The 23990-nt window shown below is 38.6% G+C and overlaps 1 protein-coding gene across 4 annotated transcripts; it reads right to left on the reverse strand.

Moving 5' to 3' along the window:
* Positions 1-3216: 3216 nt before the first annotated feature.
* On the reverse strand, positions 3217-15738 carry ZNF518A (zinc finger protein 518A). 4 transcript variants are annotated; one of them, XM_063132857.1, is made up of 4 exons: positions 15570-15738; positions 10673-10789; positions 10448-10471; positions 3217-8168 (listed from the first exon to the last, which is right to left on the reverse strand). In XM_063132857.1, exon 4 carries the CDS (start codon positions 8063-8065, stop codon positions 3587-3589), a length of 4479 nt encoding a protein of 1492 aa, XP_062988927.1. In that variant the 5' UTR covers positions 8066-8168; positions 10448-10471; positions 10673-10789; positions 15570-15738; the 3' UTR covers positions 3217-3586. The 4 variants fall into 4 exon arrangements, with proteins under 4 accessions (XP_062988927.1, XP_062988928.1, XP_062988926.1 ...); XM_063132858.1 differs by lacking the exon at positions 10448-10471 and adding an exon at positions 14278-14393; XM_063132856.1 differs by lacking the exon at positions 10448-10471.
* Positions 15739-23990: the final 8252 nt, after the last annotated feature.

Here is a 23990-nt window from a genome sequence, read left to right on the forward strand (position 1 = left end):
ATCGCTTTCAACTCAAGCTGGTTAAAGGTAATTAAACTGTGGACAGTCCTATCCAAATTAAACTCAGGTTCAATAACTCAGGAAAATATTTTTTTCCCATGTAAACAGCATGGAAATAAGTTCCATGTATAAGCATCCAACTTATTTCAAACGAACATTTTAGTATCAAATTTCAATAGTACGGCTGGGTCTACACAATGTTGTGGTTATGAATTTAGATTTTCTTCCCAAATCAACCATTGCGTTTGTAGTCTCAGAGCAAAATAAATATTCCACAACTTAATTTGCCATATAGCAAATTCAGAGGCTTGGATTCATATTAGCTGTGAGTGGAAGTCTGCTCAGAGGACAAAAGGGTTTTAAGCTATCCCTCACAAAATGCTGCTCAAGAGGTTCAAAGGACCTCCCAAAAAAAGGGTGGAGGTGGTGATGCAGGCAGAATAGAAAAACAGTGAAAACCAGCTCCACTCTCACATCTTCCTCCAGCAGGGAGTCTCCACTGCATCTCAGCCCCTTCTGAAAACAGAAGACGCCCCTCCGTCCGTGAAAGTCCAAGTCTAGAACCAACCCAGTAAATTTTAAATGGGTTTCCAAAGAAGTGAACAAATGTGTTTTTTTCTTATAAAGAATATAATTACATTAAGTAAATTTACATTTAGTAATTTCAGATTTACTAAATGCAGAGTAAGATGATTAGTTGTGTAATGTAGTGGGGGATGGAGGAGTCTTAATTATGCCAAAGGTCAGCCTCTAATTATGTCGTTATACCCCAACAGCGCAATATTGTGCCCCTTTACTCAGAAGTAAGTTTCAGTGATTTCAATACAAGCTTTTTTCAAGTAAGTACTAGGATTGTAGTCCATGAATCAAATTTAATATTAGCCTTGATACTTACATTCAGATGAACAAATCATATTAATCCAGCATTCATTCCTATCACTAGGCGTAAAGAATTAGCCAACCATCAACACCACCGATCTGCTAGTGTTCCAGAGCTATGGAATGTATTTTTAGTCTCTAGATGCAAGAACACCTTGGGGGGCATTTTTCGAGTTGTGTACACATCATCCTAGAAGGGAAGGCAATTTAACTGAATTCACATATTTAGGATTTGTGCAGAACCTATCTTTTTTACTCAGAATCTTCAGAAAATACATATAAAAATATGAATCTGTTCGAACTTGTGAACTGTGACAAAAGATTAAAATTTAATAGCAATATTACAAAAAATTAGTGGCAAAAAAATTTACAGTCACCTTACATACACCCACTCGAGCAGCGCTAGGCGTAGCTGTGTCGTAACAGCAAACAGAAGCCACGCTATAAATATACTGCCTGGCTGCTCTACAGCTCAAGCCACATGGTGTAACCTTTGTGGAAGGCATATTCATTTTTAAAAGCCTGACGACAGTCTTACAATATTTTGTTTCTGCTTTGCACGCAACTCTTAATCAACTTCAAGGTGAGCCGTGTATACTAACGAAATATTTTCTTTTTATAAATACAAAATATAATATAAAAATTGGAATGTCCACACATGGAAATAGATGCATCCTTCTAAATCGCTTGGTAAACTTATATGGTTGCCATTTAAAAGAATAATTAACCTGTTATGTATCTGAAGAAGTCTGTTCAAGTAACTAAGACCAAGATTTAATATCAGCAAGCTAATTATTTAAACATACAATAAAGACCTGTGCTTTAGTCATGGTTTAAAAGTATTCAACACAATTATAGAGCAATATATCTATATAAGAAATTTATTAACACATGTGCAGGGGAATTATTAGAGGTAATTCTGAATTGCATTTTTTTAAAAGCACATCATTTTCCTGAGATACTTTGCTTTTGTAAGAACTGTTTAAACACTGAAAATGTTAGATTACAAATCTGAAACTGTTACTACTTGATTTTCCCCTTACTCACTGAAAATTGGTTCCCATCATCAGATAAGCCTTTTTTTTTCCTACAGAGGACCAATGTGCAACTTAAGTACTGAAACACTGCTATCAAATTGCTCACTTTCTTTACAGCACAGAAATTCATTTTGTTTGTATATAATTTCTATAAATACACGGGTTAACAACACACAGCACCTGTTTAGACCGGACTTTCCAGGAATAAACTTCATTTCGTTAAAGACCTTAGAACATGTGTATCTGCAAGGATATAATACCAGCTCCAGGCTATGCTGTACTTATTTGAATGCTGTATGTGTCTTAATATCACAGCTAAACCCCCTATTTTTTAAAGATCTAAAAAATGCAACTTTCTGCCATACAGAAAGGATTGTTTACTATTCTCCTATGGGGAGAGGGGAGAAGCAAGTACTGTTACATATTTGAGATTTCTGTCCAACAAGTAACGTCTGAACAGGCCCGTTAGATTTAAAGATACTATCTCATAGACCACGGGGGTGGTGGGGAATTAAGAAATTTGACCAAGAGAATAATAGCTTGTGTACTAGATTGAGAATCAACACAAATGAAAGCCTGAGAAGTTTGAACAAAAACCTGATATGATTTCTATAGTATAGCCAGTGCTGTACTATTATTATAGAGAAATTTAGTTTCACCATCTACTTTTTGTCAGAATCAGAAAGACATCCAAACTGGGGAGATTTTGCTGTGGGGTACCAATACTCCATCAGTTTTGTGAGGCAAGAAAAAAGGAAATTATTTTGTCTAGCCCCTCAAAACAACCCACCTCACTTTAACAGAGAAAGTCAGAATTTGATTTCTAGTGCCATCACAACCATAGGCTGCCCTTTATATTCATCTGGTAGCAATCAGATTCTTAACACAAATTATACTGATTTAGTAGAGATGACAAGCACCCATTCGGGATGTTCTTCACTGTACTGTACAAACTGAATATATTATATTTTCAACTAATTTCATTATCAGACTTAAACACAATAACATGTTTATTTATGTATATGAAAAAATATTTCACTAAGAAAGTAGACAAACTGCACAGAAATAGTACAAGTGTCATGTGCATAGCAATATAGCTTAAAGCATTCACATATGGCTTTGTTTAAAAGAAACTGTTAGGAAACCTGGCCCCATGTGGACCTATGGTTATACAGTTGACACAAAGTAAACTGCTTCACATCTTTTAGGCACTTGCTAACAACAGTGTTGAATCCCTGGAAAAGAAAGGGGTGGTGGTTGTTTTTTGTTTTGAAAGAGCAAGGAAAAATACGGCAATAGCTGTGTGTAGCTGAAAAACATTTTTAGTAGTGCATGCACAGAGCTGGAAAAATACAATTCCTGTGCAAGGTTTTATACCAAATAACTGAAGTACAAAAATATGTACATACTTTGATTTTTAAATATATACAGAACAAAAAAACCCTGAAGTTCATTCTCTAAATACAAATATATGACATGATCGTAGTAACAAAATGCAGTTTAAACTGCAATTGCAACTATTTAATTTAAATTCATACAGTTTCATTTTAGGTGCTACCACAAAACCTTTTCCTTTTTTTATAAAAAAAACACATGATTTTAATGCTGTCATCCAAAATAATCTGCAATTAGATGAATTTTGTTTTGCCTTCTTCACTAATCATAATAAATTATCCTAACGAATTCCAGTCTCGAGTGGCTTCCATTAGATGACGCTGTCCATGCCCTACCCAGTTGTCCTGATTGTCAAATATCCTCCCACAAAACCAGCAGCTAAATGTAGTTTTCAGCGTATTATCAGAGGTAGTTTTCACAATCTGATAATTGTTCTTGCTAGTCTTCTTCAGTGTTAATTTTAAAACAAACCTTTCTTTTACAGGACTTACAGGTTTTAGCATTTTGCGTTTTCTTCGAGACAGATCATTAGTAACTATGTACAAACTGTTACTATAATATGCTGGCTCCAAAAGAGCATCAATAGTTCTCTTTGACAAGGAGACCTTTAACACATGTCCATTAAATTTCGCAATAGTCTTCATAACATTTACAACTTCTGGAACATCTGCATCAGGATGGTTTAGTACTACAACTGGCTGATTTCTTCGGGGGCATTTGACAAGTTGTTTGGAATTAAAAGGAAGTAACTTTAGAATCCTTACAGTGTCTTTTGACATTCTCGGTCTACAAGGGGCCTGAAGCAAGGATTCAAATTCATTCACATCCATTTGATTTTTCTCTTTACACTTTCGATGCAACGTTTTCTTTCTAGGGGGTTCCTTAAAGTCATCCTTAGCTTTCCGTTTCAAATTCCTGTTCTTCTGTGAAACTGTACCATCAGAAACTTTAGCACCAGTTTGTTTTGAATGACGTTTAGCTTTTGAAAGTTTGCTCGTCATAGTCCCTGCTGAGATTTGACTTCCAAAACTGCTCCCTTTGTTTGCAATTACAGTTTGTGCTGAATCAGATGGGATCTTTTGGGAACATGTCTTCACATGCCTAGAGGAATGTTCAGATTCTACAGAAATGCAAGGATCCTTTGATTTATCACTTGCCAAACAGGCATTTGTAGGCATCAATCTACCTGGGAGGAGTAAGGCATCACTAGAAGAAAGAGCTGTCTTTTGGGGATTAAGGGAATGCATACTATTGAACTGTAAAGATGACACAATGTTGCTAACTGGTTGGCAGTTGTCAGCAGCAGGAAAAGTCTTAATTTTCAAAAAAAGCTTTTGTTGCATTGTTCCAGGTTTCTTTGGTTCAGAATTTTGACTACTAGTAGTACAGTTCTGTATAAGAGACTTGTTTGGTGACATACATTTAAGAAAAACTGCTTGTCTGCCATCAGGCAAAAGTGCATAAACGGGTTGTTCTTGTCCAATCTCCGTCTGTTTTCTTGATTCGAAGGAGGCAACTTTACTGCCTTGATATCCAGCAAGTATTTTCACAGAAGAAACATTTGTAATGTTAAGTTGCTCCATTTGCGGAATGCCAATGGACGAAGCACTTACTGACCCACTGCATACCTCAGCACCAGCAGAATTTCTTATGCTTTTAGAACTGTCTGTTTTCAACTCCATCTCCGATGCAAATACTGTCTCTTTACCACAGTCCTTAGATGCAAATTTCTCTAAAACCTGAGAGTTATTTTCAGTGGCATTTGCAATTGTTCCAAGTGACCCACTACCAAACGTCAAAATCATCCCAGGACCTTTGTTTAAAAGTAAAGATGTAGTTCCACCTCTTGCTGCCTGAGCATCTGATGAACTCATTTTTGGAGAAGGCTTTCCTGAAATAACTTGTAATCCTTGCTGGTGGGCAAGGCGCAAAGGTACAAAAAACCTTGGTGAAGATGGCTGAAGCAACACAGATCTCTTCTGTTCTGGAGGAGATGGATAGACAATGTTGGGACCATGGATATTGTAGTGCATCTTGTCTTTTGCCAACTGATGTGTTATGATTGAATCTGCCTGAGTCTTAAGTAATGTACCAATGCCTGTTGCCCTTGAAGCTGAATTTATTTCGTCTGTTCTAAGAGATGGGATTTCTCCTTCGTTCCTAAAATATACACCTTCATTTGTTGTGCTGCAGTTCTCATTCAGCTCTCTCTTGAATTTAGTAGAATGGGTTACGTTGCACAAAACTGTGGAATCTTTGAAGTGTGCAAATGTTTTACAACCTGCTTGATTATTTTGAGATGACTGATCATAACCAGTTTTTATGTAGTTGCACGACTGAGTAGCAGGTTCTCCTTTTAACACATCTTGTAATGACTGGTTTAGTTCAGGTGACAAATAGCTAGATGCCTGATTACTTTGAAGTGAAAAAACTGATGTTATTTTAGGCATAACTGATGAATTCACACAGTTAGACAAATTTTCTTGTTTAGATTTTTCAGTTACATGTTCCAACGCTTGATTTACCTTAGTATTCAAATATCGTTGGCCATCATAATGATTTCCTATATAACGCTGTCTGTCAATGGCATAACTGGGTTGGTTTGTTGAGAATACTGGAGCATTACTTGTATTTACAAAGCCATAAAGAGGCAGCAAAGAAGACCTTTTTTCTAAATTCAATCCTGTTGGTGATTGCGAAAAACAAGCTGTGGTTGCACTGACAGGCCTGCTTTGGAGAGGAAAGGTTCTGCTGGACATAAGATCTTTAGATTTATCTAAAATGCCTGTTTTCGAGTAATTATGGAAAGGCAACGGTGCTTGATTAGAAACATCAGCTGATGAACAGTAGAGATTATTGTGTTTACTGCTGTTGTTCAATTCACCATTCAGTACTTTGACTTCTGGAGGAAATGTTTTTTTCATGGGGTCGTAGTGAAGCATGTGTGTACCAGCAGAGGATAAAACCTCAGGACGTTCTTGACGTATACAGTTCCTCCACGAAAGAGTACCTCTACTTCCAGCCTTTGCCACCAAATCACAAGGAAGTGAAGAAGAATCTGGTTTCACTGGCAGACGAGTTGCACATTTTCCTACCACTACAATAGGAGGTGCAACAGTTCGAGATGTATTCCAACTTAAAGAACTCTTACTTTCTTGCTTTATTCTTCCTGAATATTGACTAGAAAATGACAATGGAGATGTTAACGAATGAACAGAATTATTCCTAGACATCTGTTGATTAATTTCATGAGGTCCAGCACCTGAAGGTAAATTGAAGTTGTCAGCTGTCTGTTGTAGACATTCAGTTGAACCATCTTTACCCCCATCAATTTTATTCCCTGCTGGCAAATTCTGTTTATCTGTAGGGAGCAGTTTTATCACTATATGTTGTTTTCCATCCACCACTTTGAATCCCATAAATTTAGCACTGTAGTTTGCAGGAACAGATATTTTATTGTTTTTAACCATCAATACCGTAGGGCCATGAACAGCATTTTTCAACAATCCCAGTCCAGAACCTTGTCCATCTTCTGCTTTATTGTAATGTATTGCTTGAGCGGATTTTGTGCCAGTGTAGACAGGTTTTTCATTTGGAAGAATCTGTTCTTCATTGAAGTGTAGTTCTTTTGCAGATGGGCTAAGGTCTTCAGATTTTGGCTGAATCTCCTTCACATTTTTGAGAACTTGTCGATCATCTTCTCCGATTCTACAACTGCCACTGGTAATTCTTTTGCGTCTCCATAGTGCCTTCCTTGATGCCCCTGTTTTGTACCTTTTCAGGATAAGTTTTAGTCCCGTTGAAGTCTTCACCTTCTTTTCATTGTTATTTGAGTCCATTTTATCTTTTGCATAGAGGTGGTCTCTGTGTAAAGTAATAATATGCCTTATAAGATAGCTTTTCCGTGGCGCCATGTAGTTACAATACTGACAAATGAAGGGAAATGTGCCAGTGTGAGAAACAATATGCTTTTGAAACTCTTCTTTTGAAAAACATGTGTAGTGACATTTATCACATTTGTATTGCATTTCATTGTGCCTATGAATATGCTGAACAAATGTGCCTACATCATGGGTAGAAAACCTACATCTTTCACACTGAAAATGGCCGTTTACACAATGCTTGGATGTAAAATGTTTTGTCAAGTCCAACAAAGTATATCTATGATCATCATTACAGATTTCACATTTTACTAAAGTGCTACGATGCGTTCGACGATGTTGGTTAAAGGACTGGAAATCATTAGCTGAAAAATTACACATTTCACAGGGGTAAGATGGCAACTCTCCATGATGTAACAGCTGAAAATGTTTCTGTAAATCATTTGGGCTGTATCTAATGTTGTTTTGGCATTTTGGACAGCTAAAATTCAGTATTTTTGCTGATGTTTTCAATCCTTCCTCGGAATGCAGTCCTGATTTACTATGTGGAGTATAAATCTCAGAACAGTTTAAACTGCTTCCATTCACATCCACTTGCATGAAAGATGTTCCTGCAGGTTTCTCTTTACATTGAAATAATTTCACATATCTGTCAATTTCATGTTTAAATATCACTTCATTTGGAATATTTACCCTGGGCAACTCTATTTTCACATTTTTGAGTTTATAGGAGAAAATGTCTGAAACTGCAGGTTGAGATGTAGACTTTCCAACAGCAATATCCGATGTAGAAACACACATTATATCTGACACATTCTCTTGTAATAAGCTTGTCTTTTGGATGCAAAAAGATGTTTCTTGTTCGGATGGCATTTTTCTTAGTACTCTAATATACAGTTAGCGTATTCTTTGTTCTTTAAGAGATTCCTGTGCTGAAATATTATCAGAGTTCCAGGATTTTCTCAACATAATATATCTGAAATAAAAATTACAAAGAGAATTTAAAAAGAATAAACGGTATAATACACCCATACACATTCACATTTTAAAACCACATACTAACTACTTGTGCTCTGACATAGTTATTAAAAATAAAAAGATGCATCAAGCCATTAAAGCTGTTGATCAAACTCCTTTTTTCATAACAGACTTATGTCAGACTTTACCATTCAGTTCAGAGTTCTCTGGGTTTAGCTTGTAGAGCTAAAATCTGCAAGGTGACACTCAAATAACCTTTAGGTACTGTTTCCCTTCCTAGATACCCAGAATGTTTTTCTCCTCCTTCATATGACTGCTGTTCATCCATATCAGCTATTCCCATTGATTGTCTCCTTCATGAGTGATGATAAATCCTGAAGCAATGTTATTGTCCTAGCCACTAACCATAGCTCTTTTATCCAATGTGTTCTGAAGGCTAGCTGTAGACTCTTCCTTGCTTTTTTCCGGTCTAATCTGATTAGTAAATCCATCTCCACCTAGTTTCCCATAACTATAATGTGACTCCTCAAAACAGAAACTGCCACCATTTTATAAAAAAATAATGTTTCTACGAAAATGAAGGTCCTTTCAAATGTACAAGAAGATTCAATAACCAATGTGCAGAGATTGCACTATAAAAACATAGATTAAAATAGCTGTTGACATAAGGTAAATGCAACAAACAAAAAATCCTAATGATTGTTATGAAAAGCAGAATTCTTGCAGGAATACATAATGCAGCAAGTACAAGCAGGGAATAAAAGATAGGAAGTTTGAACAGATATGATTGAGAGGAATTGGGAGCTAAAAATCTTCTCTTAAATACAGAGTTTTTTCCCCTAAGTGCAGATATTTCACTGCAGGAAATCCTTTTTCACCTGGGAGATATCAGGCATTTATTTTCCTGAATATCACTGTTAGCTATAATGCTATTCATTGAACTAAAGTGATAAAGTTAGAGGGGATCAGTGGTTACATGGTTACAACATGCAACGTCCATTGATGTCTTCCCCTTCAAACCCAACAGCATAGCTGCAACCCTTTAGTTCCCAAATAAGACAGCATGGGCAATTTGTGCTTGGTTCAAAAAACATAGAATGCCCTTGCAATCATATCTTGCCCAATGTATACAACTGCTAAATAATAAGACAAGCCTTTGTTTTCTCCTTGACTCTTCTCTCTGCTTCACCCCCTCCCAGCACTCCAAGCATGTAACTTTTCCCCTTACAGGAGGGAGGCAGAACGTTTTTTAGCCCAAAAGCCAAATTCCATTTCAGAGATGCATTCCAGGGGTGAATGGGGCCAAAGGAAAAAGGGACTGGGCCAAAATATCAAAAATCCCAGCGTATTTTAACTTGAAGCTCTTACAGCCAGTAACTAAGCCTTAGGAGAAAGCATCTCAACTTTTTAATGTGAGGTGGGTACTGTACAAAAGCTGGGAAAGTATGTGATCGGGGGAAAGGGGGAAGAGGACATGGCACTCTGGTGAATTGCCGAGGGCCAGGTTTGGCCCACAGGAGGCAAAGCACTCCATTTCCACCCCCTTCCTCTGTTGGTTCCATGTTTTTTGAGCCAAACACAAAATTGGCCATGCTATCTTATTTGAGAACTAAAGGGTTGCAGCTGTGCTGTGGGTTTGAAGGAGGGGACATCAAACCAGCCTTGGTTCTAGACCCTTGCTTAACAGCATTACAAAAACCATTCCTCTCTGTCCCCTCAACAAAAATACACTCTGGTCCATGCCCTGGTCATCTCTCACCTTGACTACAATCTTCTCCCTCCTGGACTTCTGTTGTCTCATCATCTACTCATGTCCACCCAGCACTCTGCTACAGGTATTATTCACTTGTTTCTTGCCCTTACCTTCAAAACCCTCTCTTGCCTTGTCTGCCCCTCACTTCCATCTGTCTGTTTTTATATCACAACACTTCCCTATGAACTCCATGTGCACCTTACTTTATGAAAATCCCTCCTCAAAACCCATCTTTTTTTAAAAAAGGAAAAAAAGACAACTTTTGGTATAATCCCATGGTCACCTGTTGTAACTAAGCTGATGTCCATGTAACTAAATCAATGCATATTCCTCCCCAGTTTACCCATCTTCATTTCCCTCCCTTTTTGTTGTTTCCCTGTGTCTGTTCTTAGATCATAAGCCCCTTGTGGTAGGAACCTGCTAAACCTGTTCTTTGTAAAGCATGATGTACATAGAGGGTACTATTAGCTTTGCAGATAAGCCCATAAAAATTAGTAAGCCAACAACAAAAAATGCTCACCTACCTGCTCTCATTAGTCATTTTTGACCTAAATGCAAGATGAGGGGAATGTTATGATGTAGCTTTACTGCCTGGTCACCAGAATGAAATTTTTAGTCATCACAATCAGGCAAGTTGTGATTTATAAGACTAAACTCATGCATAAACATTGAAGTGAATACAGGAAGTTTTAAACAAAAGTCTTCCACAACATTTTTAAGGTTAGCCAACAATAAGTCATAACACTTACTCTTTAATAAAGACTAAAATTCCATTCTTCAGTAGCTGTTCAATACTTTTCTTTCCCCAGAGATGACAGGCATAAAATCAAGGCTGAAAAGAGGCTGCATTCAATGTACAGAAAATCCTGAAATACAGAAAATATTTTTAAACCCAATGTATGAAAAAGTTGGACTTTCTAGAGTCACAAACATCTGAGATCTAATCATGTCAGATCTTGATGTAACTAGAACAAAGTCTACAGCTGAGGTGGCCATCTTATGATATGGCTGGAAAATATCACAAGAATAGGACCCTGAAGATTTTGTGCCTAAATCTCTTTTCCCCCCAAGTTTTTGTAGTTCTGCACATGGTTGGCACTGAAACTTTTAATACTCTCTTTAAAAACTGGTGCTGGAGCCTAAGAATTTGTGTTTTTTCCCCAGTCCTGGTTTATTGCAAATAAATGTCCTGACTATGACAGGAATTCTAAACAACTGGACTAAACAGCTAGGGCAGTCTCACTAGTTTGCAAATCTACTTAGAAGCAAGTATCATTGTATTTAATGGGACTTAAAGTAAATGTGCAATTAACTGAAGACTTACTTAATACCTCATATTTTCATTTATTATTTGTGTATTATCAAACTGACATTTAACTCCAAAAACCGGCCGATCCAATTATTCCCCAAAACATTATTAAAACAGTTTTCAGAACTAAAGATGACATGACTAAATTTGTTCACATGGTATAAAACTAAATCTGCAATCGTAAGGTATGACCCATTAAAATAAGTGGTAACTACTTCTGAGAAACCATGATAGCACTTTCTGTGTGTATTATGTTGAAGATTGGTCATAAAAAATCACTAGTTAATCTGACCTCCCCTTTCCCCAAATTGTTAGCAAAATTAACTTTTTGTTTAAATCCAGGGTATTCTAAATAGCAGCTACTTGTACTTCCTGTTCAGTTCTAGAGCTCACAACTAAAAGCATGGAGCTCTTACAAGAAAGGTTTGCTCTTTTTTATTTATTACATTTTTATACCGCCCAATAGCCGAAGCTCTCTGGGCGCTTATAGGGACCAGTAAGGGACTTTTTCAGAGCAGGCTGAAAAAGGATCAAAAGCACAGAATGAAAAAACCCAGAAAAACAAGTCCTCAAAATTAGAACAATCTTGGCATAGTTTTATACAGGGTGATATCTAGAATCTAGTTACCAGAACATACGTTATTTTAATGGCGCTAAAACAAATCCAAGGCATCAATTTTATGAACAGTCAGGGTCTTGATTTAGGCTTTATAACCTACCTGCAATGTGGTCACCTAAGTATTTTTCAAAAAGAGATGTTTCAAATTTCAAGTAGACTAGTCAACTTCCAACACAAAATATCCCATATTTTGCAAGTGTTCAGGAAATAGCAAGGCCTTACCAAGCCTTACCAAGTTTGAAACATAGCAGACTATGTCACTAATACTTTCTTTCACATTTAGTACACAAAGTATCTATTTGTAGTGTTGCAATCTCTAGTGGCATCTATCTTATTTTAGAGCCAACCATGTGCATAAGTTTACCTCACAGGAGTCAAGCACATGTGAGCAAACTTGAACTGATGAATTTAGCGCTTTTGGGACTGAACTTGTACTACAGGTAACCTATCATGTCCCCCTGTTATTAATTATTCACAACGGGAACCCAACATCAATATAATTTAATAAAATAGCCAATGAGAATAAAAATAATTAGCACTTTTTAGAAAAAGCATTATATTAATGAATTTTCATGAACAATGGCTTTGTTTTTTTTTAATGGCCTCTTTCAAGTTTCACTGCACATCCTATTCAATCCTGTTGTAGAAGCAGCAGTAGTAGTAATAACTATAATGATGTCTGCATTCAGGAGGAAGAGGGTTTTGAGCAAGAAATCATGGCAGGACTTCTTGGTGAAAAGCTAAACTCAAGCAGGACAAGACAGCAGTCAAGAGCAAAGTGCTTTCCAGCCTTTTCATGTTAGTCCTCATAACAATTCCATAAAGCAATGCTCATCAGCTCCACTTTAGAATGGAGAGCCCCAGTTGGGAAGAGTGAAGTCCATGACCCGGTTGAGATTTGAAACCAAGTAGGCTGTCCCACCTTGCTATATCAAAGCATTTAACATATTACAGATCTATATAATGGCGAAATTAAATATCATAGCACATCAACCAGCTTGGACAAAGCATTTTGATTTTCATAGGTGACTCCAGAACTCGGCTGTTGTGTGAAATTCTGCAAGGTTTATTTATTAAAATAAATATTGTTGTGTGAAATTCTGCAAGGTTAATTTATTAAAAGCTTTCAATAGGTGGCATGAACCTGCTGTTTTTGTCCACAACAGACCAAATGAGCTTGTGCTGGAGAGAACAGGGGCCATTTGCCTAACACCCCCCCATCATAACCAACCTTAGATATAGGAATTTGCCAGCAGTGAAAAGATACCTAACAAATAACAAACAAATAATATGGAGGGAGGGACACTGCCAAATAGCCATTTTTTCCTGTGGAAGGCAGATGGTTAGAAGAGTGTGAGCGGCTATGCAGCCAACTGCACTTCTTCTTTGAACAAGTGTATTGTCAAGCCATGTGGTGGCCTGTGCATTTTGGGGGAGGGGAGCAAAGCCATCAACTGCTGGCATGCAGAGCTTACTGAGTGGCCAAAGGCTTCCAACCTTTTTGTAACCTGTGTGCTTCCCTCAGGTCTCCTCCATTTTTCTCCCCCAAATGCCTTTCTCCCTCATTGCTCCAATCACTGCCTGAGAGCAGTTGCCTGCGGAGGTTCCCCTTCAGCATGCTCATCTCCCATCTCTTGCTTGCTTGCACTTCCACGAGCCAATGGCAAAGGAAATAGTGGTGGAAGAGCAGCTTTCAGAGTCTTTTCTTGGCTCTCCTGTCTTTTTCTCCCTCTGCACACTTTTCTCATTCCTCAGTCCATTCAGGGGCACCTCCAAGTCCTCAGGCCACTCCAGCCAGCCATCAAGCGAGTCTCTGTTTCAACTGGCCAGCCAAATGGCTTCTCAGTGGATGTGCCAGAGAAGGAAGAAAAGAAGCACAGCAAACTTAAGTTTTGCTGCATGAGCACATACTTTTGTTTCCCCTCCACTGGCTCCCAGAGGTAAATATTATTGAGGTGGGACAAGCAACCATATTTTGTGATTTCTTCAAACATAGCATTGTTTTATTATGACACAAAATAAATACATATATTTCATATGGTCCATGCTAACAATAAAAATAGCTGCTTCCAGAAAAAGAAAGGTAGAGTGGAAGTTAAGGTGAGATTTAGCTAGCAATCTTTCCAAACTGTGTGCAATTACCTTGTCTGTGTATTCCTTCTCTGGGGTGGGGGGTGAACCAGGATTATACTACAAACATTTTAAAGTATTTCCTCTGAAATATCTAGTACTGGCCATTACATAGAATTGAGGACTAAGTCATCTGCTAGAACCTCCAAGATTTCAATCTATTCTGTTCCTCTGTATTTGGATCTCATGCTGAAATTATGTCTATAATAATAATGGATTTAGCTATTTCAAATATAACAACGTTAAGACATAATTCTACATTAGGTACACAAGGCAGCAATCCTATACAGTATTACCTGGGATTAAGCCCAATTGAAAACAATGGGATTTACTCTTGAGCAGACATATATGGGATTGCAATGGTCTATATATTTCTTTTCCACTGAATTGCTTTGCTTCCTTTAACAGCAGCCTAAAAGTGAAGGAAAGAAATAGGGGTGGGGAGATTTAATAGAAAAGTTTATTTTACTTGATGCAGAAGATGGTAGTATCTGGGGCAAATGACAAGTAGCTGTGAGGATTTAGCTCCCTCTCCAAGGTCTCTAGAATTTATTTCTCCAAGTGGGGCAATGGATACATCTCACCACTAGTTCACACATAGGCTGAGTTTGAATGACACGCTCATCAACAGTTGACTTCCATTTTGTTTCTATTACCCACCCACCCCATTGATTAGCCTGCCGTCCGAACTCAGCCATAGTTGTGCACATGAACACTAAGGCACCATGCAGTGCACAACCAGCCACCTCACATACTGGGGAGCATCATTTTGAACTGATAAAATATTGTGGGACAATTGCAATTTTCAAATCTATATCTATATTTTTAGCAATCAACACACCACCCTACTATACTTTGAATCAATGTGGGTAAACAAATAGAGCGGGTGGAATAAAGGAGCCTTCAGCACATAGGGTGTGCACACAGGAAGACTGATGGAAGGCACATCCTATCCTGAGTACCTACAAAGATGTCTGGATGTGAAGAAAAAGGAGGGCTTTTCAAGGAGTTTTCCCACTCATACAGAGGCAGGTGAACCTATATTAATTGCCACCCAGCTAAGGTTCCATCTGGGACATGTCCTAATCTTGGATTCACATTCACTCCAAGCAGCCTGTGTTAGGGAAGTCATGAACTCACACAAACACACATACACACACACACAAAGTTCATTTGTTGTTGTGTAGTCTTAGTAGGGGCATGGCTCCAGAGACTGTCACCATGAGCGCCTGCACTTCTAAAGTGGCCACCACACCACTGCCTGTGAAGAGCTCCCAATCCTTCTCCCGTCTCCCCGGAGCAAAAGCGGGGGTCGGAGAGGGGAGCGCGACACGAACTTTGCAAAACGCGACCGCGGGAGGGAAGAAGACGGGACTATTTGATGCCTTCGCCCAACAAGAGGGCGGGTTCCTGCCCAACTGCTGGGATTCGCCCGTCCTGCTGGAAGAAGCCCCCGTAACTCTGCCGGGGGGCCGGCTTCAGGAGAGCCCCTCACCCCTCTACCCAGCCGGGCCCCCAAGGGCTCGTGCCGCCTCCCCGCCTCCCTACTTCCCCACTCGCCAGGCACAGCGCCGTGCGCCTAAATTACCTCGCCCGTCTCCATAGTCCGACGACTCACTATTGGCGGCCATTACAGTTTCCATCCGGGGACTGCGGGAATTGACGAGCTCAGCAATGGAAGGAGGGGTGGGGTGACTGTGGCGGAGGGATATGCGCCGCACATGGGACGGAAGGACGGAGGCCCAGGGAAGTTTCGGGGTGCGGTTCGCAGCCCCACTGGTCGGCGCCCCCTCTTTGCCCCCCAACTCACAGTTGCCGAGACGCTATAAGCCGCCGCCTCCCTGCCTTTCCCGCACCAGGAAAGCGCGTTGGCAGCGGCGGCGGCGGCTGTGCGGAGAGTTCCTGTTAAAGTAATGAAGGCAGTAGCGTTCATTGCCTTACCCACCACCGAGTCCCTCCTCTTCCTCCTCCCCTTGTGTGCATGTAAAAGAAAGGGAGAGAGAGAGAGAGACTATGGGGGTGGCTCAGTAACACAATACAACACTAGATCCTGCAGAAAGGCACCTAAAGCCCTTGCCCACATCCCTCTCACGGGTTGCCAATGAAACGGCCTTGTGCATTCTCCCCATGTAGGTAGGCACACAAACACACACAACCAGAGCCTATGAGGAAGCAAACAGGCAATCATCATGTCCTCCCTCAATCAACGAAGAATAATGACATCACCATCTTCCCCTTTGCTCATCTATCAGCCCCACGTCGCCATTGTCTGCAAAGCACTACCTGAAATTAGCAGTGTATTTGTCTTCCAGGGCTCATGTGTCGCTGCAGATAATAGTCTTGTCGCTTGCAACAGAAAATAGGGCCTATTTCCCTCTCTTGCTCACTCATAATACATCCTTCCTTGCATTAAGATTCATTTGACAATGGCGTTCTAATCCTGCCTACACAAGCACAGGGAGTAAAATGGCCAAGCCGGGCCTCAAACAGCTTGTGATCCAGTGTAGCTTCAAAACAAAGCAGCTCTCTTTCGCACAATCCAGAAGGGGGGAAGGTACAACAGCGATTTTTAGTGGCACAATAGAAACACCAGCAGTAGATTAAATTTCATTTGTTTAAAAGTTGGGTGCATACTAGTAAGTTGGAGATCAAAATCTGAAGTAGTCATTGTTAAAGCTCTCTCTGTGATAAATATAATACTGGTGCCTGCATTTGGCTGTACTGAAGGGAGATAACACTAAGGAAATGAATCATCCATTTGTTTCTTCACCAGTCCTGTAGCACCAACTGAGACAACCCAGGTAATCTTTACAAGGCAAAAGATGGTGTCTGGGCTTCAGTGTTTTACAGTCTTGCTAAAATAAATTCCATACGCCATTCGACATCTGAGAAGCAATGGATAATTTTAAAAATATAATTTCAAAGAAGGGAGGAAGCCAATATAAGTAATAAAGTGTATGAAACAGGAAATAGATTGGCTTCCTGTGTCTCACGCAAGACCTTGACATCAGAACCAAAACAATTTTTAAGATTTCAAATCATCCTTATATTCTCCTGAAGTCAGTTCAACAAACAGGTTTTCAAATTCAGTTATTCGCAGTTGGGTTTTCCCATCAAAACTCATCTTTTATTTCCTTTCTCAACCCTGTTTTGTATTTTAATTTCCAAACCCAAATGCTATTTCAACTAGGGTGACCATATGAAAAGGAGGACAGGGCTCCTGTATCTTTAACAGTTGTATAGAAAAGGGAATTTCAGCAGGTGTCATTTATATGCATGCAACACCTGGTGAAATTCCCTCTTCATCACAAAGCTGCAGGAGCCCTGCCCTCTTTTGTATCTGGTCATTCTAGCATACAAATGACACCTGCTGAAATTCCCTTTTCTATACAACTGTTAAAGATACAGGAGCCCTGTCCTCCTTTCCATATGGTCACCCTAATTTCAACAGGCAGCAAAAAAGTCCCACTTTTCAATGAATTCTCTACCAAATTTTCAGCCATCTGCTAAAGATTCAATAAACCATACCAGTATTTTCCAAACAATGTCCACTAATCTAAGAGCCTCTTTAAAATGGCTGATGTAGACAGCAGAGTTATTTTTAAAGTAAGGTTTACACTATCTTTAGTAGGGACTATGTAATGCCTTCATGATATAACATCTTGTTTTGCTTTCAGAGATTAGTTTACATCATTTTTGTAGGAATTATCCTAGGCAGAACATTTTTTAAATGTATTTTCATTGGTTTTATCATTGGTTATATTGTATGCTTTTATTATGTATGTTGCCTTAGGGAACTTTGACTATAGGGAAACTCATAAATTGAATAAATAAATAAAATGAATAAATGATTAAACTCAAAGCGGATCCCAAAGTGAATGCAAATGCTAATAATGTCTCATTTAGATAAAGACTGTTTAGGGTTTTCTGTTATTATTTAGTATATGGGTGACATCATTTTCAGACATTATTTAGAATATGGCCAAAAATCAAGTATTATATCATGGACTCCGGAACACTTTAGTTTCACCAATAAAGTACATGTTATTCAGTGTGGGCAGGATCTATACTACTGTTTTAAAACAGTTTATAACAGTAGTTACAACTGTTGGGGCTGGATTACAGAGCTCTATCACACCAGCATTTTATCACACTCTGGTCATGCCTGGTTTGTGGTTTTCCAACACAGTAATCACATGACGTCACTGTCCTGCATTCATCTCGCCTCTTCCCCTCCCTTTTCTGTCTTATTTTGGAGCGGGGGAAGTCTAGTCTATTTCCTCCATGCGGAATTAAAGTGCCCTTCCAACCCTGTGTATTGCCATCCTCACATTTTTTTCTTTCGTTTGGGGTGTGTGCTTTGAACTTGTGCTTGCTGACAAAAGAGGAGGGTAAGGCAGTTCTCCTCCAGCACACCATGTCCAATAATATGAGTTGATCGAATGAGCTTTTGCTGTTCCAGCCCCACCCTCCTTGTCTGCAGAAACAGTGCCCAGCCGATTAAACGTTGAATCAGTAAAATGCTAGACAAAGCCAGAGCAGGGGGAGAGGCTCCTACCTCCATCACCCAACAAGAACCAAGAAGTGGAAGGAGAAGATGTGGGATGGGGCAGGGCGGGTACAATAACAGGAGAGCAAACAAGTGAAAACAGCCCCGTCCCCCCGGTATAGCTACGATCGTGAAATGGACCAGCACTTGCCGCGCTAAGAAACAGAGGTAAAAATCGCAGGTGCATACCAGGAAAAAAAAGTAAGTGTGATGGAGCTCACAGTTTTCAAACTGTTTCCGAAGTGTCATATCCTGCTTGGTGTAGATCTGGCCTGATCACATGTAAATGACCAAATACTGTTTTAGAAAAACTCTAAAAGAGCACAGGAGGGGCAAACAAAATAAACTTAACTTTGCACGCATTTTTTTTTATTTCATCAAACTTGCAAAGCCAAAGCTTCTCCTCACAGCTGCTTAATTTTATTTATGTCTTGCCTTTCTGTTTAGCTTACTATTAATTCAAGATTGCTAACACAAAATATATTATAAAATACTTTATTTTCATTCTATAGATTTAGAAGTCAATGAGAAGCCAGTAAATAAAATGAAACATTGGTAATATTTCAACACTTTATGCTGGCAGTAGCCAGCAAGGATTGCCCACCATCAGCAGCATGTTTGCTTGGTATTGCCCTCATGGTGGTTTCAAATGTGAGGGATTTCCTAAACATAATAGCACTTCTGTGTGAAATTTGCACATGTTTCTATTTAGTTGTGTTAACCCATAGAAAAATTGATACATTTGATCATTCTTTTTTGTACATGGAAGTCTATCCATGTAAGAAATCATATCAAAGGCAGCTCTGAATTTAGCCTACCAGCCTTTCTCTCTATTATTTCAGAGTTGCCAACAAAAAAAGGTCAGAAGAAAAATGTTCTTGATCCCCAAATTTCTATTCTTCCCATGATTATTTTACTCTATGTTCACCTGTTTTTATCCTTTGTCACTATTTCATGGCCCCGGATCCAAAGAGCTACCTGAGGCAAACTCAAAGGCTTGTGGTCAAACACAACTGTTTATTTTTCCCCCTTTGTATAACAAACACCCATGCTGTATATCACAATCTGATTTTGCACCTCCCCCAGTTCCAAAGGTTTTCTGCCATGCTGCATGGGAGGAGGGAGCACTGCTCAAGAAATACAAATACAAAATGTATTTGGCAAATACCAAATAGACCTTGTTGAACACCTCTTTGGGCCTACCAGGTTTTTTAAATCTCTTTTTTGTTTATTGAGTTTTATGCATTCCCTCAAAAAGCACTTTTCTGCCACATCTGCAGGATCCTTTTAATTAATTAATCCAGAACACCTACCATTTATGCTTTTTGAACCTATGATCACTAACAGTTTACTAACAGGGACTAGCCAGCGAGATCACATTACGCCAGTCCTTTTACAACTTCATTGGCTGCCAGTCCAGGTCCAGGCCCAATTCAAAGTGTTGGTATTGACATTTAAAGCCCTAAACAGTTTGGGGCCAGGTTATTTGAAGGAACGCCTCTTCCCATATGTACCTGCCCGGACCTTAAGATCAACTACAGGGGTCCTTCTCCATGAGCCCCTGCCAAAGGAAGTGAGGCAGGTGGCTACTAGGAGGAGGGCTTTCTCCGCTGTGGCACCCCGGTTGTGGAATGAGCTCCCCAGAGAGGTCCGCCTGGTGCCTACTCCTTTCGTCGCCAGCTGAAGACCTTTTTATTTTCTCAGCATTTTAACACTTAATTTTAACTTAAATTTAAATTTTACTGTTCTAACTCTGTATTTTAATCTTATATCAATTTTGCTGCGTGGTTTTATCCTGGTTGTGCTTTTTATACTGTATTTTGTATTTGTGCTTTTAACATGTTGGTTGTTTTATTATGGTTTTAATTTTTGTGAACTGCCCAGAGAGCTTCGGCTATTGGGCGGTATAAAAATGTAATAAATAAATAAATAAACAAACAAACAGTATCAGTGATTAAAACCTCTGCTTCAATCGTAATTGACATTCAATAGGTGGGAGAATCCCTTCTACCATCTCCTTTATCCATATTCACTGGAGAGAGGAAAGTAAAAGCTGTCTTCTGGATATTCTAACATTAAGCTATCTTCTGGATGTTCTAACTGAATAGTTAAGGGTGTCTATTATATATTATATTCTTATCGTATTGAACTATGTTGCTTATTACTGCACGTCCCTTTCTAAAACAACCCCAAATCATATTTAGAAAAGAACCAAATGAGAGCAGAGTCTAAAACAACATTCACAAGAGACAGTGCAGATGGAGTGGTATTTTTAATTAGATCAACTTTCTGTTGTGTGTGGTTGGAAGAAAATAATGTTTCAGACAAAGTCCTGTGAAGCTGAATTACTTATATTCACTTTCACTAAGGAATGATGGTATGATACAATATATCAATCTACCTGTTTAGCTTCTAGTCCTAAAATAACACGAGTAATTGTTTGCATGCAATCCTTTGCAACTAACAATGGATGGAAGCAGAAAATGGACTGATAATACCATGCTATAACTTATTCATGGAATATGCATGGGTAAACCGATCTAAGACAGGAGAACAGTTTCAAAACAGCCATGCATTCCATTATAAAGTTAATAGAAGTATGAAGATCTGAAATGGATTAGACCAATGCCAGGTAGAAAGCAGATTGGGACCTACCAACAGATGACCAGGTGATTTGGCAAGGATTTCCAACTCTCAATGGTTTAATAATAGCAAAAACAAAAGACCTTTCCCCCCTCCTAAATTAGCCTGCAAAATCAAAGAAGCAAGAGAAAACATGAAAAGATTTTGTGAAATTAACATTGGCCATATAATATAAGGTAATTATCACTGTCTTTACTTTCTACATTTCATTTCCCTCTGACCTTGCTATTTAATCCCCACACAAAACTGGTCTAACTTAAGTCCCATTGATTTCAATGGTTACTCTAAATATGTCTAAATCTCAATCCACCTCAGTAGCTAAATTAAACCAATGGGGTGTAAGCCCTTATTCTAGGTCCATTGATTTCAGCTGACAGTACCTACAGTACATTGAAGGCAGGAAGCTCTACTGAATTTCCCCCTTCAATAGACATTCCCTAGAAATTCTCCAGAAAATTCAGGCAATGTGATCTTCAGTATGTAAATATGAAAACATGAGGTTGCACAAATGTCTGAAAGCCATTTCTCCCCCCCCCCCCCCGAGAGAAGGTTTTTACTCTGCAATAAATAAGCAATAAGCTACACAATATTGGCAAATGTTGATTTTTATTCATTCAAAATTTATCCTGAACACTCCTTTTATTTAGTTTTTCTTCCCTCCATCATACATAGCAACACACCAGAAGATCCCAGACCAGGTAGCTATTTTTAAACTTATCGGCTGAATTACGAAATGACTGGGAAGTGCAACATTGAAACATGATGGCATTGCCTAGTTATATAACAATATCACCATAGTAATCTTCTACTGTAGCAACATACATTCATATGTTTCTATTGACATTTTCATATTATCTGTATTTTGGTGTTAACTTCAGGATTTAAGACAGCTTTTTCTCTTGAGACAAATAATTAAATTCCTCTATACTTCATTTTAATCCAAGGAATTTTATAAACTGTTTGTAGTTTGTTTGTTTTTAACTGCTAAATTCTTGAGAATTATTGTTACACTGCTAGCTCACTGTTTTGCTTATGATTGCTGTGGTTTTGATTAGTTTGATTGTATTTACAGTGCAATCCTATGCATTTTCAACCCAGGAATAAACTCCATTGAGTTTGTATAGTCAGTATATAGCTTTACTGACTAGAATTATCATGGTGGGGAAGGGGTTAGCAGCACATACTTATACAGGTAGTCAAGAGTTATGTAAAGTGATTGGATAGATATGTAGCTTATAAACTTTGTGCTTTTGTGTTAATATTTTATTTTTAAAGCAATTCTACATCTCATATTGACATGTTATATTGAGGTTACTGTTTAATTAGTTATGTTACATAATGCTAATTATTATTTTATTTTGTATCTCTCTTTTCTGTTGTCATGTGCTATCAGATGGCACTGTTATCACATAGACTGCAATTCGTGATATTGACAGTGCCCCTGAGTGTTTTGTCCAGACATGTTGGGACCTATGTTCCGTTTAATTAGATAGGGAATCTGTAGCCCCTCCATATGTTGACCCAACTCCCAGCATGATCAATAATCAGGGATGCAGAAAGTTGCAGTCCAAAACATCTGGGTAACCAGAAGTTTCCAACCACTGAATTAGACTATTTCCTTTCCCTACTGAAATGCATCTTTTTATACCATTTAAATGTCATTTGTCTCTCAAGAGAGAATAAAACATCTTCACTATAAACATGCTCATTTTACTACAATCTTAACATTATGGTTTCTCCTCAGAAACCTGGGAACTGAATTTTTTAGCTACCTCAAAACTACAGTTCTCAGAAGCCTCCAGAGAAAGTCAAGATAATTAAACCAATTTACATGTGTGGTATACAGCTGCCTGAAGAATGTTCTGTGATTATATGCCCATGTGCATACAAGTCTCAGAACCATTCTAGCTGATGGATCATATATCCATTAACCTATGAGTAAGCCTGACTGAAAACAGCTAGACTTACTTCTGAGTAGACACCTATAGGATTGCACTCTTTATCACAAGCAGTTTTACTCCCTGGAACTGCTTTTTGACCACTGGGGAAAACCTATAGGTAAATTTATGACGATTAAGATTATTTTTATCAGGAAAATAGCACTAAGAAAAAGGATTAACTGCCACTTCTCCAGTACCAGAGCACCAGTCCAAACTGGGTTTTAACAACCATTTACGCAGATGGGCAATCCAGTCACAGATTTCTATTGTCTCATCTAGTTTGGTCCTAACATTCAATGTCCTGGTAGAAAACAGAATGGCTTTAGTACAGATATTAAATGCCATAGGTCACTGTGACCTATGTGTGCAGCCTGAGTGTGCAACAATGTGTGCAGCCTGAGTCTATGCATATTCATTTAAAAGTAACTTGCAATGTATTAATTGGGGCTTACTCTCAAGTAAGTACCCAGGCCTGTGGCCTTTCAGCTCAAACCTGTACATAGTTAGTTGTGCATACACCTACTGATTTCAGTGGGCTTAACACTTCGTAGGACCCAGGTCTTAGAATTACAAATAATCTTACAGTTGCCTTGAATAATTCTGAAAGCTCATGTATTTATTTATTATTTAAAATATTTCTTGGCCATCTGTAAGGGTAGAATCCCACCCAAAGTGATATACAACAGCAGAATACATAAAACCAATACAATATTAAAAGTGATAAAATCACAATAAAACAGTGAGAACACAATAAAAAAAGCAATAAAAACCAGAGTGACCATTTCGAAAGGAGGACAGGGCTGCTGTATCTTTAACAGTTGTATAGAGAAGGCAATTTCAGCAGCTGCTATTTGTATGTATGCAGCACCTAGTGAAA

This window comes from Elgaria multicarinata, chromosome 8, assembly GCF_023053635.1.
Source record: "Elgaria multicarinata webbii isolate HBS135686 ecotype San Diego chromosome 8, rElgMul1.1.pri, whole genome shotgun sequence".
NCBI classification, from domain to species: Eukaryota; Metazoa; Chordata; class Lepidosauria; order Squamata; family Anguidae; genus Elgaria; species Elgaria multicarinata.